At 40.5% G+C, this 14,246-nt stretch overlaps 1 protein-coding gene across 2 annotated transcripts in view; it reads right to left on the bottom strand.

Moving 5' to 3' along the window:
- LOC122804322 (pleckstrin homology domain-containing family H member 1-like) overlaps positions 1-14,246 on the bottom strand; it is a 1,703,720-nt gene that overhangs the window by 201,179 nt on the left and 1,488,295 nt on the right. For both annotated transcript variants that reach the window (XM_044074112.1, XM_044074113.1), the window contains one exon: positions 7,603-7,745. In XM_044074112.1, coding sequence (XP_043930047.1) covers positions 7,603-7,745 — 143 coding nt within the window. The remainder of the gene's footprint in view (positions 1-7,602; positions 7,746-14,246) is intronic.

The raw sequence follows: 14,246 nt of genomic DNA on the forward strand, positions 1-14,246 counted from the left end.
TCTTCACTTCTGCCATCAAAAGCGCCAGAGTCTTCCCCTTCCTATAAGACCTCGACTCTGACCTGCATGGAGCCATCTGCACCAAAGCCCTTGATTCTGGTGTCTACCTGAACTGAACCAATAGTAAATTTTTGACCAGTCATCTAGGAAGGAGACATGCAGCAACACTCCAGGTTTCTCAGCTCCAAAATCGTTTTGCCTCCTCATTTATATCTACCAGGTCTGTCAAGAGTGTTCCACATATCAAGGGAGATTAAATGATAAGGATATTAATCTAGACTCAAAAAGATACGGGTGTCATCCCACCCCCTTCTGTTTCCAGGGTAGACTGGCTTGAACCACAATTTCCAGTTACTTCTTTTTCTTCCCTGACACAGGTTTTTGTGCTGGTGGTTTCGGAGTCAGTGACTACTCCCACTGCTTCTCACCTCAGCACCAGGTGGATTGAGTTAATCTGTGACAAAGCAACATCCGACAAACTTGACTCCTATTTCCTTGGAGATTAGTTTGTCTTGACATTGGACGTTTGACATCTGGTCCTTACAACCATGTTCAGTGCTGACCTATTTAACATCATTCTCTGTGTCAGGGACTTCAGTATTCGAAGTGTCAGAACTGATCTCAGTATTGGAGCAGACTGGCTCCTTGGTGTCAAGGCTTGCTGTGTACGAGGTGTCTTGTTACACTTTTCTTTCAGGATGCAGCTGGTGCCGATGGGGGTGTCTTCTGGAATGTCAGGTCAATGTCAATATTCAAGTTTTTTGAGAACATAATCACCCATCTTTCAATACAGGGAAAGGATACACAGTCAGTCTTGGGCCCTCCCTTTGACACTGGTTTATCTGAGTGTTAGTGTCATTGACCCACAGGACAGAGCAGTAACTGATGCCTCAAACCCTCCCTTCAGCAGGGATCCCAAGACACTTTTACTTCTTTGAAAGAATCTCCCTCTCAAGTTACAGAAAACACACATGTAAGAGGAGATGCAGAGATTCTTCTAAGGAATCTCTCATCTCAGACACTGACCTTGATGTAGGAGAAAGCTCTCCCAAATTCCCTTCTGAAGACCACAGATTTGGAGACTTCTTAGAGCTCATGCATCAGAGGGGTACATGGTTCACCAACTTTCATTCCCCAAATGATGAAATGCTATTCAAGGCATTTAGGAGTGCCCCATCACTTTCTGGGTGGTCCTTCCCACTAACTGAATGATAATTTTGGTGGCAAATGGGATACGGCATGTGCCAAACATCAATGAACCCATACTCCTCAAGTGTGACAACCTTTTGTGCTCACCAAAGGACAGACCACTTTGGAGAAAAGGCCCTATTTTGGTAGCGGCCACCAAAAAAGAACTTTTGGAAGACACTTCACAGACCATCCACATAATAAGGAATCTAGGAAAATGGACTGAATGGGAAGCATGCTTATGCCTTAGGGACTTTTTGTTCAGCCATTAAACTATATTACACACATGAAAATGTTCTAGAGAGACTTGCCAGAAGAACTTGACTCTCTGTGATGCCCACCTACACCAAACAGCAGGAAGCAACTTGAGATATAAGTGTCCACCATGGTGTCTACTAACCTATCCATGTAGCTTGTGATGATTAGAGCAGAGAACACTAGCATTACTATATGCTATCATACCTGGCTGTGTCTTTGTGATTTTGCAGACAACGTTAAGGCATCTTTCTTAAACAACTTTTACGATGGGACCACATTGTTTGGTCTCAAAGTTGAAAAAAACTGTTGAAAAGTTAACAGGAAGAGAAGACCTTGTCTGCCATTGGTGCCCATTTTTGAGACCTTCAGAGGTCTTTTTCCAGTAAGCAGAAGGGTACCAAGGTACTCTGTTTTCACAGGTCACAGTATCTTCCCACAAATTCCCTTTCACACAAGGATTACCATGGCAGATGGGGATCTTTCAATGGATAGCACTGTAGAGGCAAGATGGGGGTCCCTCCTCTGGAAAACCACCCCAACACCTCTGAGGGCTTGTCCAAACACTCCCACTCTAAAGGGAGTCAGGGGTCAGCTGTTTCTTCACTGGGAATCATGGCTGGCTGTTACGCAAGACATCTATGTAAAGAGCATCACATCCAGAGGCAATACCATTCCCTTCATAACTCCCATACAGCCATCCCACCCCTCACCCAAATATGCTGCCCTGACAAAAGACCTAGGACCTAGGAGATCTCTCAGCTCCTTCAAAAAAGAGAGACATTCAAGTGACTCCACCAGACCAGAGATGACATGGAGTTTATTCCAGATGACTATTTTTATTTCAAGAGGAAGCAAAGGATTTCAAACCCATTTTATTTTTTTTAAACCTAAACCTCTACCTCAAAAAGATGAAGTTCTGGATGGTCACAGTGCAGTCTCCAAGGAGAGGGGTGGATGTGCTATATAGAACTTTGTATGATTACCAACACATAAGGACTGCCAAGCCATCCAGAAGGTATTTCCACTTCCAGCTTGAAGCCAGTCATTTACAGTTTACATCTCTGACTTTTACTCTCACTACACCCTCCCCCCCAAAAGGTGTTCACCCAAGTGCATGGCAGTAGTCATGGGTCATCTCAGGCTGAAAGGGATCCATGTGTTGCCATAGCGAGAAGACTGGCCACAACAAAACAGTCCCTTATGTCTGAGAGAGACTATTTGTTTTATTTATGTCTATCCGTGGAATCTCTACAAATCTCAAAAAGTCCAAACTGGAAATGGATGCCATCTGGACATGAGCTTAAAAAAGGCTAAACTTCCAAGAAACAGTCTTTTCTCTCTCATTTCCAATCTTTTACAGGTGACCTCACTTCTAGCTTCTCTGATCCTACTAATGAGGCAGCCTCCCTCACGCTAGATTTCACATGAGAGTTTTACAGCAGACCTTCAGCATTCAATGACTGCAGTAACTAAAACCCCTCAATTTTTGTATTTATTTTATGGCAATCTGCAGATAACAGCTACTTTGGTGGATACAATCACCGTCAGTTCCAACAGGACAACCATTTACACAATCCCTACTGTCAGCCATGGTTACTACAGATGCCTCTCCTCTGGGGTGAGGGGCATTTTAAGAGGAGGCTAGTTCAAAGGATGTGGTCTCAAAAGAGAATCATCTGCACATAAACATTCTGCAGATGAAGGCAATCATCCTATCACTACAGGCTCTGCAGTACTTCCTTCTCTAGGGTGAAATTTCAATCCATGTTGGATCGCATCACTGAGGTGTTGTCATCAACAAAGAAGGGAGGACCCAATCATACCCACAGTGTTGGGAGACGTGTGGCAATGGGTAATGTATTCTCAGTGATTTCTAATTGCAATGCACATTCTGGGTCAGACCATCCTGCACATTCCAAGTCAGACAAACCTCCTAGTGGATAGAATTCCCTAATGCATTTTGATGCCTCAAAAGGGGTTCCTTAATTCTTCAGTAGAGCAGATTAGCAGATTATCTTCTACAACTGGGGCCAGCCTTGCTGCTTACTGTTTGCATTCCTAACTAATAACAAATGCGACAGCTACTTTACTCTAATCTCTCCACAGACACCCAAGGATACGTTCATCTATCCTTGGCCATCTGGACTCCTTAATGCATTCCCTTCCCCAGGACAAAGTTCCTCCAGAAAGCTGTGTTGTGCAAGACCTTGGTTATCTTCACTGCCCCCTTTTGGCCTAGGCATATCTGGTTCCCCAATGTGGTAGCCTCATCTCAAGAAGTAGTCCTGAGTGCTAGATTACCTTCTGGATTTACTGCCTTAACTGTACAACAGGCCTAATCTGGACATTTCCTCACACACTAACCACATGATTTCTCCAGTTCCAATGACAGCCAATGATTTTCCATTTTCTTTCAGGGTCATTCAGATTCTTTCAGTCTTACAAAAAGAAAAAGACATCACTAGAAAGCTCTACAACAGTAAATGGAGAAGATATTTTGCGGTAGGCACTACATCAAAACCGGATCCATTCTCAGCTCCACTTCCTTTGGTCCTTCATTTTCTAGCAACCTTGTTTGACTGTTTACTCCACTATCAAGGCACATTTGGCAGCCATATACAAATTTCACCATGACTTCAATTCTATGTCCTTAGCTTCTAAAAAATTTGCAAGGCTTTTCTGAAAGGGACTCTTCCCCACAAAAGACTCTACTATGGGATCTCTATTTCATGTCCAAGTTCCCCTTGAACCCACCTATTCTTGCAATCTAAAATGCCTCTCCTGGAAAACATTACTCCTGGTAGTTAAATCTTCAGCCAAGAGGATATCAAAATTACATGCTAGATCATGCAAACTCCCACATTTGATGTTTCTCAAAGCTAGAGTTTCCCTCAGGCCTAACCCTACCTCTTGCTTAAGATTGCCTCAGAGTCAGTCCTGAATCAGACTGTACACCTTCCTGTATTTTTCATAATTACTCTAATACAGGAGAGATTCTACAGTGGAAGTTTACAGACAGGTTTGTTTTTACCTACACTGTACTAAAGGCCTCTGCAAAGAGACCCAGCTCTGTCTCCTTCTCCTCTGCCAAACTGGGTTCAAAAGTTGTAAAGATCTCTTTGTTCATATGGCTGTACAATTGCATAACAGATATCTATTCCATCAACAACAAAGTTACTGCCTCAAAGCCTAAAGCACATTCTACAATTTCTCTACCAACTTCCACGACATTTTTTCAAAAACGTCTGAATTGCTGTCATTTGTGCTGCAGTAGGATGGTCAACAATGCATATTTCCGTCAGGCATTGCAAATGGGACATGCTAAGTCCACATCTTCGTCTGATTCCTCAAACCTCCTCAAGGGTATCCTGTCATGATGCCAACCAGGAATGCAAGTAGCTGGGGCTTCTGTACCAAAAGTTGAGGTGGAGGGAGGAGATAATGTAAGATATGCAAGTTATTAACTTACCATAATGCTTGATCTTTATTATACCACTCCACCCACCTTAACATCCCACCCTCATTTTCCCTCCAAATAGTCACTTCCTGGCTTCCAGGCAGATGTGGTAGACCTTAGCCTGAAGCCCATTTCCCAGTACATCTTAGACATCCCTTCTTCAGAATATTATTCTCTAGACAAGCTAGATTTGAGAGGATGGCAGGGCACAGGTGCATGATGGGAAAAAAGAGAAGTTTTAGTGCTGGAGAAAGCCTATGTTGCTGAAGGTGTTGGAGTAAGTCATTTATATCGAGAACAAGTCTTTTGGAATCTAGCTCCTGGTGCAAAGCTGCTTAATAGATTGGCCTTACACCAGAATAAGTCAGTTACACTAACAGCGAGTCTTTTGGAACCTGGAGTAAGTCATTTACACTGAGATCAAGTCTTTTGGAATTTGGCCTTGTATTTGTTGGACAACATACTACTTGGCTAACTGTAATGGTGGTGACAATGGATTAAGACAGGAGCAAGAAGAACATTCAAGCACAAAATGAAGAAAGACACAGTTTCTACTAACTGATGACCATCATACACATGTCAGGTTGTGGTTGAAGAGGGTGTGGGAACTAATTCACTTAAGATGAAGGGGGATCCTGAGTGAGGTATCAATTACTCCAGCAGGTTCAGTTTATGTTATTGTGAAGATTAAGGTCTTTAGTATTCATGGGGCTGCCAGTTTTGTGAATGTGAAAGAGGTAACACAGGACGGGGTCATTTGAGTTCTTGTATGGCAGGCAGAGGTCTACCCCAAGGAGGCTGTATGAGACAGAGTAGAGAATTAGTATCCCTAAGCTGTTCTGCATAGGAATGGTAATGGAACTCAGGCCTTGGATCATCTTAGTGAAGAATCTTTGAGATCTTCCAAGTTGGATCATAGGCCTGGACGGGTACATGCCAAAGGGAGCACTGCAATAATATGTGAGCCTGATAAGGAAGACATACAGAGGTATGCTAAACCTCCTTGGACCTAAATGAAATACCCTTATTAATCAGCTGGGCTTATATAGAAGGATTTCGTAATAGTGTGGCTACATGGTGGTCAAGGGAAAACTCTCCCAAGTGTATGAAAACTGTGCCAGTTTTGGGGGGTATTACTAACGTGTAGGAATAAGTGTGGGTTTTTTTGCCAAAGCTATGATACTACACTTTATAGCATTTAGCTTGAGACAATGGCTGTGGCATCACTTGTGTGTGCATGTCAGTCCTTGCAGAATTTGGAAGTCTCTGGGTGAGTCAAGGATAGCAATAAGTTCACAGTTATCCGCAAACTTTGTCAGCCAAAGACCTCTGATGTCAGCTTTGAAATCAGAGAAGTAAATACCAAAAGGGACCTTCCGAATACTGAGCTGGATGGGCAATGCTAGTGACTAGTTTTATAGTGGTGAATGTCTCACTAGTCTTCATTTTCTGGGATCTATCTGCAAGCTGGTTTACTAGCCACTGGTAAGGAAGTAAACTAGCTTATTAACAGGCCCATTCAAGCTAGTATTGTTCACCTCTGAAATGGCCTTTAGGACTTGTTCATGGCGGATGTTTGGGGAACATGCTGTCAAGGGGTCAAGTGTGCAGGCTAAATGGAGACTGAAGTCTGAACTAAATGGGCTACCTTCCAGTACATTAGCTATGCCTTCACGGGTACATCTGCTAGTAGATTAGTTATATCTTTAGGGGTACAGTAGGTATAACCATTATATATCAGCTCAGAGCACACCTTACTGGGCAATGGTGTTCTGGAAAATACATGAAAAAGGCAATATTCTAATATTTTAGGATTTTCTGTAGAATCACACATTCCTACTGAAGCGTCATGTGCTATCTGGAATTCAGATTTTATGTTAATTAGGTGTCCAGATATTTCACTGTACGTATCTGTGTTTCAGCAGCCTTTTTACCTATTTTCAGAATTTGAAGGTTAAGTGTTATTGTGTAGGTGTGTGTGTGTGTTGCACATCTTCATGAAAAACGCTATATAGACATGTACACTGCACACCAGGACATAGGAGCAATATGTATGTCTGGGCTACGCACCACAAAATATCTGAACAGCATTATCCTATCACCGATTTCAGCATCCCTGTCCAAATGTGTTTCTCATCAGGGTTTTATATACAATAACTGACATCACTGTCTTTCCACATTTCAGACATTTTAAAACCCACTAAATGGGAAGATGGAGACGAAGACTCAACCCTCTGTGCTGTATCTATGTGCCTTTGATGAAACTGGTGATAACACCATGGTAAGATGTGGGCATGGTTTAGTAACGTCATCCCTCCAGCCAAAAACACTAATAATCCTTCTTTCAAATTCTCATGGAGTATCTACTCTAACACTACAGAAATATTCCTGTAAGAGTAAATAATACAGATGTGTAATATAACACACAAATGCTGTGCTATAACCTAAGGCTGCATCCCAGAATCACACTACTGGAACAAAACCATCATCACTCCAATGTTGAGCACTAAACTTACTTATTTATTCCTGACAGTTAACAAGACATGTTCTAGCCTCTGGCCATGGCTACTTCCTAATTATGTAAAGACTCCCTGCTGCTTTAAACAGCCATCATGATCCAAGGCATGCCCAACCATGTCCCATTAGTAATGACCATATAAAATGCAGGTCTTACACATATTGCAGCCACCAAACCTCACCTCAGCTGCTCTGATGTACAGCTCTGTTTATAGTGTTTTGGATAAAACTTGTCAAGGACTTGTAGGAGAAGGTGCTGTGCTTTTGTCTGGGAGCTTCCTCCAGGACTGGAAGGAACTGGTCGATCAAAATCTCCATATTCCACCTACAAAACAAAGCAGATCTTAAAATACAAGTGCTCAACATTTATGCATCTCAGTATTTTAATATGAACATTGTACTGACTTCCATAAATAATAAACATTATTACTGCAGTAATACTCAGCTCCCACACAGCTGTTTATATTTTCAGAAGCCTCACTGACAGATACACTAAAAAAGGTTGCGTTATATACATATACATATATGGACTTACTGTTATCCTTGTGGTCTGGGTTGAGGCTGAAGAGGGTTTAGGAAGGACCAGTACAGTTACTTGGTTAACAGCAAACAAATAAAAGGCATCCCAGCTTTACCACATTATTAATTAAAAGGGCAAATCATTCAGTCGGTACAATTTGAGGGAAAAAAGCTGAGCTTTAAGCTGCAGAATTCATTTGCCCCCCCCCCCCCCCCCCTTCCCAATATGGCAATCCTGACTGGGTACTCTACATGAGACGTTTCAGAGTATCAACATTTGATTTTCAATCATTTGTACGTGGGCATTCTGTAATGTTAGTATTTCAAGCTAGACCCATACATTCATGCACACACACAAACACAAATATAACAAAGACTCTACAAGAATAACTCATTTTATTAATGAAGTGGAAGAAAGTCCTCTGCAGTAGTTGTGGGGCTGATTTGTCTGCAAGAAAAAAAAAAACTCATATATGTCCCACTGTGGACATGTTAAAAAGTGACAACTGTACTGAGGTAGGCTTGGGCTAACAGCTGACAGAGGGCCGCTACACTTCTGAAAGGTCCATTATTTCCCCTACAACACCCACCCTGGAGGTTAGTATATCTCTTACTTAATAGGCTATCCATTAAACTGTTTCGTATTTCTTTTTTTATTAGTGTGTGTAATATACATATATATATATATATATATATATATATATACACACACATATATATATATATATATATATATATATATACATATACATATATATATACACTTCAGATGTAAAACAGTTCCTCCACCTAATGTTTTAAAATTTATTTAATATATGTAGTTGTTTAAGGGGGAAGTGTTTTACATCCAAAATATAAACTATGCAAGTATTTAATGTCAACATACACAAAGTCAAAGATACAGGCAGGCAGGCACACACACACACACTGAAACACGTACCCAGTAAATACACCCACTTTTCATGAATGAATACATCAAGATGTGTTATTGCATTGGTCTCCAACCTTTTTTGCACCATGGACCGGTTTCAAGTAAGACAATTTTCCATGGACCAGCCATCACACACACATAATAAAGCATAATACAGGGCATAATAAATACAACTCACCATAATGCAGAATCAGTGGGAGCCTTGAACTTGTTTCCCTGCAATGAGACAGTCCCATCTAAGGGTGATGGGAGACGGTAACAAACAAAGTTGCTCCTTATGTCCAGTCTACTCTCTGAGTTTGTTTTGGTTGCTGTCACCGCAGAAAACCCTGCTTCACAAAGACAGAATGTTGGAAATCAAAGCAGGGTTTTCAGTGCTTTCATGGCTATCTCAGGATATTCCACCTTGATTTTAATCCAGACGTCGGCAGAGCTGAAGTTGTCTCAAACAAAAGCCACTGTCATTTGCAATCTCAAGCTGTTGATCTTCATCCAGCACTGACAAAGTTGATTCACCTGGCATGTTCACACCCAGTTCGTGGATCTTTTGTGGTTGGGAAGTAATGCTCAAACTCTTTTAAAAGCAAAGATAAGTGATCGTACCTCAGATGGGAGAATGAAGGCCCAGGCTCAGTCTCTCTGAAAATCCCTGCTAATGTTTGAAACATGTCAAATATCCCTATGTTCACTCACTGCCCCCACAATTCCAGTTTGGGTTTGAATGCAGCCACTTTATCTGCCCACTTGAAGACAGTTGTCTTTCTCCCCTGAAGTGGCAGACTGAGTTCATTGAGCAGGCTGAATATGTCACACAATAAGTGAGTTTTGCAATCCGTTCCATGTTACTGAAATGTGCTGCTAGTGGTGACTTTTTCTAAAATAAATCTCTGGAGCGGCTTTTATAACTCAAACACTCTGGATAGTGATCTACCTACAGAATGCCATCTAACGTCTAAGAGAAGACATCTGTGCTCTGCATCCATCTCCTCATCAAAGCTGCTCGAATAGCCATGAGTTAAGGGCATGTACTTTGATGTGGTTAATAACTTTAATGATATCATTCAAAATGCTGTTAAATTCAGTTGACATTTTTTGGCTAACCAGGATTTCTCTGTGAATGACACAGTGAGTAGACTCGCATTCAGGTGCGGCCTCCTTGACTCGAGTAGTGAAACCAGAAAGCTGTCCAGTCATGTCAGCAGCTCAATTCATGTATACACCAACACAGAAGGACCAATCCAGTTTTCCTGATATGGAATCATTCAAAAACTTGAATAATTCTACAGCTGTGGTGTTGGTTGGCAATGATAACGCACGCAACATATGCTCATTGATATCCTCCTCAAATATATACCACACAAAAACAAGCATTATTGCCTTGTTGTTAACATCAGTAGACTTGTCAGCCTGGATTGCGTACCACTGTGACTCATTAATCCTCTCTAACAATTGTGCCTCATTGTTGTCTGCTATTTCTTCAATTAGTCTAGTAACAGTACTACCCGAAAGAGAAACCTGTGCTACCTTTTTAACAGTAGCCTCTCCTAAAAGTTCACAACAAATGTCCTTATCAGCAAGCAAGATGAACTCTTCACCATTAGCGAAAGCCTTCTTAGCCTTAGCGATACAGTTAGCCACTAAACATGATGCTCTCAGTGCAGACAGATTTGTTGATGTGGTGGCCTTCGATAATTGCTTCTGCCTTGATGTTCACATTTTTTTCTTTCAAAAAATTCCAAAAGCTTGTCTTTTAATGCAGGGTGTTTGGTCTCCATGTGGCGAAGCAGTTTCAAAGACTCATGGCCTCACTGAAATGCTGATTGCCACATATTATACAGAGCTAGCTTGGCGTATATGAATCACTTATTGCAATAAACCCATAATTTAAGTAAGACTCTTGGTATTTTCTTTTAAATGCAGCTTTCTTTTTATTGGCAGTCTTAAGAGTCTATTGCTGTCTCATCACTGGATCTTTTCCCTTTTTCCAAAGAAACTCTCCACAGATGTTTTTTTTTTTTTACTAATTTTAATGAATGCAAACAAGTAAACACTAAACTGGTAAAATAACAAATATCACGCTAAGCCAGGAGTAACTGTCATTAAGGTAATTTATTTAATAGGTTTGAGATAAGCACCTTCGTTTTTCAAAGAAAACTTCATGAGATAAAAAAAAATACATTAAAAAATGGAAGACTTAGCTTATTATACAAATATTATAACTTTATAATCTAAACTAAGTTTTCCTGTTTTTAATGTTTTTTATCTGATGAAGTTCTCTCTGAAAAACGAAAACCCTCATCTCAAACTACCTTAAATTACCTTAATGGCAGTTACTCCTGGACTAGTGTGATATTTGTTGTTTTACTCATTTTAGCTAGGGTTAACTTGTGGGCTTAATTTTTCAGGAGTTTCAGACTTCATATCCTCAGAAAATGCATGATAATGGAAACCGTATTCTAGCAATTTTCTAAGTTGATAACAGCAACATTTAAAATCTGCCCCTATTAACGTTTGAGCAAAATCTGAACCACCAACTCCACATTTATTTTCCAACAAGACTCTGCTGCATGATGTCATGTCTGCCTGAGATTGGCTGCTCAAATGACTGTCACTCCACCTCACACAGTAAAAGTTTTTAAGAACTTTTCAACTGTTCAGACTTAAATACTGTACACTCGGCCATTGTCAGAGAGTGGCCGGAACATATGCTGCTGCCCCTGCCAGGATCATACCTTCTAAAAAGATCATTGATCACTGCAGTTGTTCAGAATCCTGTCTGCAATGCTCCTGCACAGTGAGCATGGGTTCATCCCTCTGGTGGTAAATATTTCTAACATCTGGTCTCAAAGAAGCAGCTTTTGTAAAATATCAAAGAACACCTAAGAGGCGATCTCTAAGAGGAAGAGGTTGCAGACTTCCAATTTAGAGAACTAAGAGAGACTCTTATCAAGTTGGATTACTTGTATATACAGTATGGGAATTTATTGGAAAAAGTGTCTCTGTAGCATCTAATTTTGCTGCTGCCAGGGATTGGTCTCACTCTCTATCTCTCACACACACACACACACACACACACACACACACACACACACACACACACACACACAGAAACATGCACACACACACACACACACACACACACACACACACACACACACACACTTTTTCTTGGCTTCATTTTTTGCTTTACACTCGCTAAACAGCAAAAGCACTGCTTAGGGAGTGTAAAAGAACGTCTCGACTGGTCTCACTCCACACACACACACACACACACACACACACACACACACACACACACACACACACACACACACACACACACACAGCCTCTTCTGCTTTCATGCACACATTCACTCACACACACACACACACACACATACACTTTTTCTTGGCTTCATTTTTTACTTTACACTCGCAAAACAGCAAAAGCACGGCTTAGGGAGTGTAAAAGAACGTCTCGATTGATCTCACTGTTCACTCTCTCTCATATACATATACACAGTCTCTTCTGCTTTCACAGACACATTCATTCTGCTTTCATGCACACATTCACTCACACACACAGAGGCAGAAACATTAACAGACTCATACACATTCATGCACACGTTCACTTTTTTGTTTCACTCCATGCATGAAGAAGTTTCACTTCAATAAAAAGTTTTTTATTCTTTCTGTGCCCGGTACCAAATGATCCATGACACTGTAATTGGGGGGGCACTGTGTTACTGGGATTTAATGAATAAAAAAAAAAAGCAGTAAACGGTACTGCAATCCTCCTCCCAGCAATCTTCTCACCCGTTCCCAATTTTGCTTCATATTCTTGCTTTATCCCTTCATTTTCTGGTACTTATTGTTCAGACAGATGTTCTTTACTGCTTATTGGTCTGTTTTCTGTCCTGAATTCTTGAGCAAAAAATTGAGAGGTATGCACTCTCTCTCTCTCATACACAAACACACACTTGTGTTACCTTTTCTTTATTTGTTTTTCCCCCTGCCTTGCTAAATGTGACTTTTTAAGCCACACAGTGAGGGGAAAAAAATAGCAAGCCTTTGTAACTGCTCAAGCAGTTACTTTTGCTTGCTGTCACTGTTTTAATTACTTAATTAATTTATTTATTATTTATTTTATTTTACATTTTTTTACTGGGATAGTCCGACTGGAAACATGTCTACCACATCAAATTCCAAGCGAAATGGATGTTTATTAAAACACAATTCCCAACAAGACTTGGTGCTTCTGCCTGTTTCATACAAGCATTATCAGAGTCATTGTTCTTGGCATTAAGTCTAGTTAATATAGTAGCAAGACACCAATAAGAACTAGGCAATTAAAAACAGTCATTTTAAAGAAACATAACACAGACTGCCTACCTTCAGACTTACAAAACTTAACCAGTTGTAAAGGCTAGTAATGTCACATCATTAAAATACTCACAATACACAGCAACACCAAAAAATAATGAAATACTGAATAATAACAATACATATAAAAACTATATCAAATCAATGTTGCCCTTAGCTTCAATATACTGACCATGAAACAGTTGGCATTAATGCCTGGGGATACTGCTACATTTAGTCTTTGTTGCCATAGTGTCTCCCTAACCTCAAGTGTAGTTTTCCCATCGCCCCCACTGTCATTGTTTTTAACCCTGTCAAAAACAAAAAAGAAAAATGTATTAAAATTGTTGCATATTTCACTGAGAGAATATAATGCATTAGTGGTTTTTCTTTTTCTCATATCTCTAAGGTGTTCTGCCTTTCTATCCTGTAAGCTACGGGTGGTTTTTCCAACATAGAATGCAGGACAAGTACCACACACAGCAATGTATAACACTATTTTAGTATTGCAGTTAGTCCATCCTGGACATTGTACTGTCCTACCGTGACCTTCAATGGTCACATATGGACCCTCGTGTATAAATCTGCAGATCCTACACATACCACATTTACTCATCTGGCAGCAATAACATTTGTTAGAAACATCTTTATTCTTTTCCAAAATTTCTTCCAAATTCCTCCCTGTACTGTAGGTTACCATGGGATGCTCACCTAACCTGCTTTTCAACTCACTACTGATAGCTGCATCCCAGCAGTTGTTGATAAGCATTTGTACTGCTTCAGAATTCTGGATAAAGGGCAGGACCAATGTTTTACTTTGTGGTACAATTTGACGTCTATTTTCGTACCTATATTCATTAGTAAAACTGAAGTGTATGAAATGTCCTTCTGTTTTTTTACGGACTTAATTTCTGATATTACTTAGTAACCTGATTGGGTAGCCCACACTCAAATAAAAGTCCGATCAACTTGGACAATTCAGTGTCAAACAAGTGGTCATCACTCACTAGTCTCGATAGGTGTACCATCTGTTCC

This window comes from Protopterus annectens, chromosome 6.part0 (assembly GCF_019279795.1).
Source record: "Protopterus annectens isolate FY-2018-M chromosome 6.part0, PAN1.0, whole genome shotgun sequence".
Classification (NCBI taxonomy): domain Eukaryota; kingdom Metazoa; phylum Chordata; order Ceratodontiformes; family Protopteridae; genus Protopterus; species Protopterus annectens.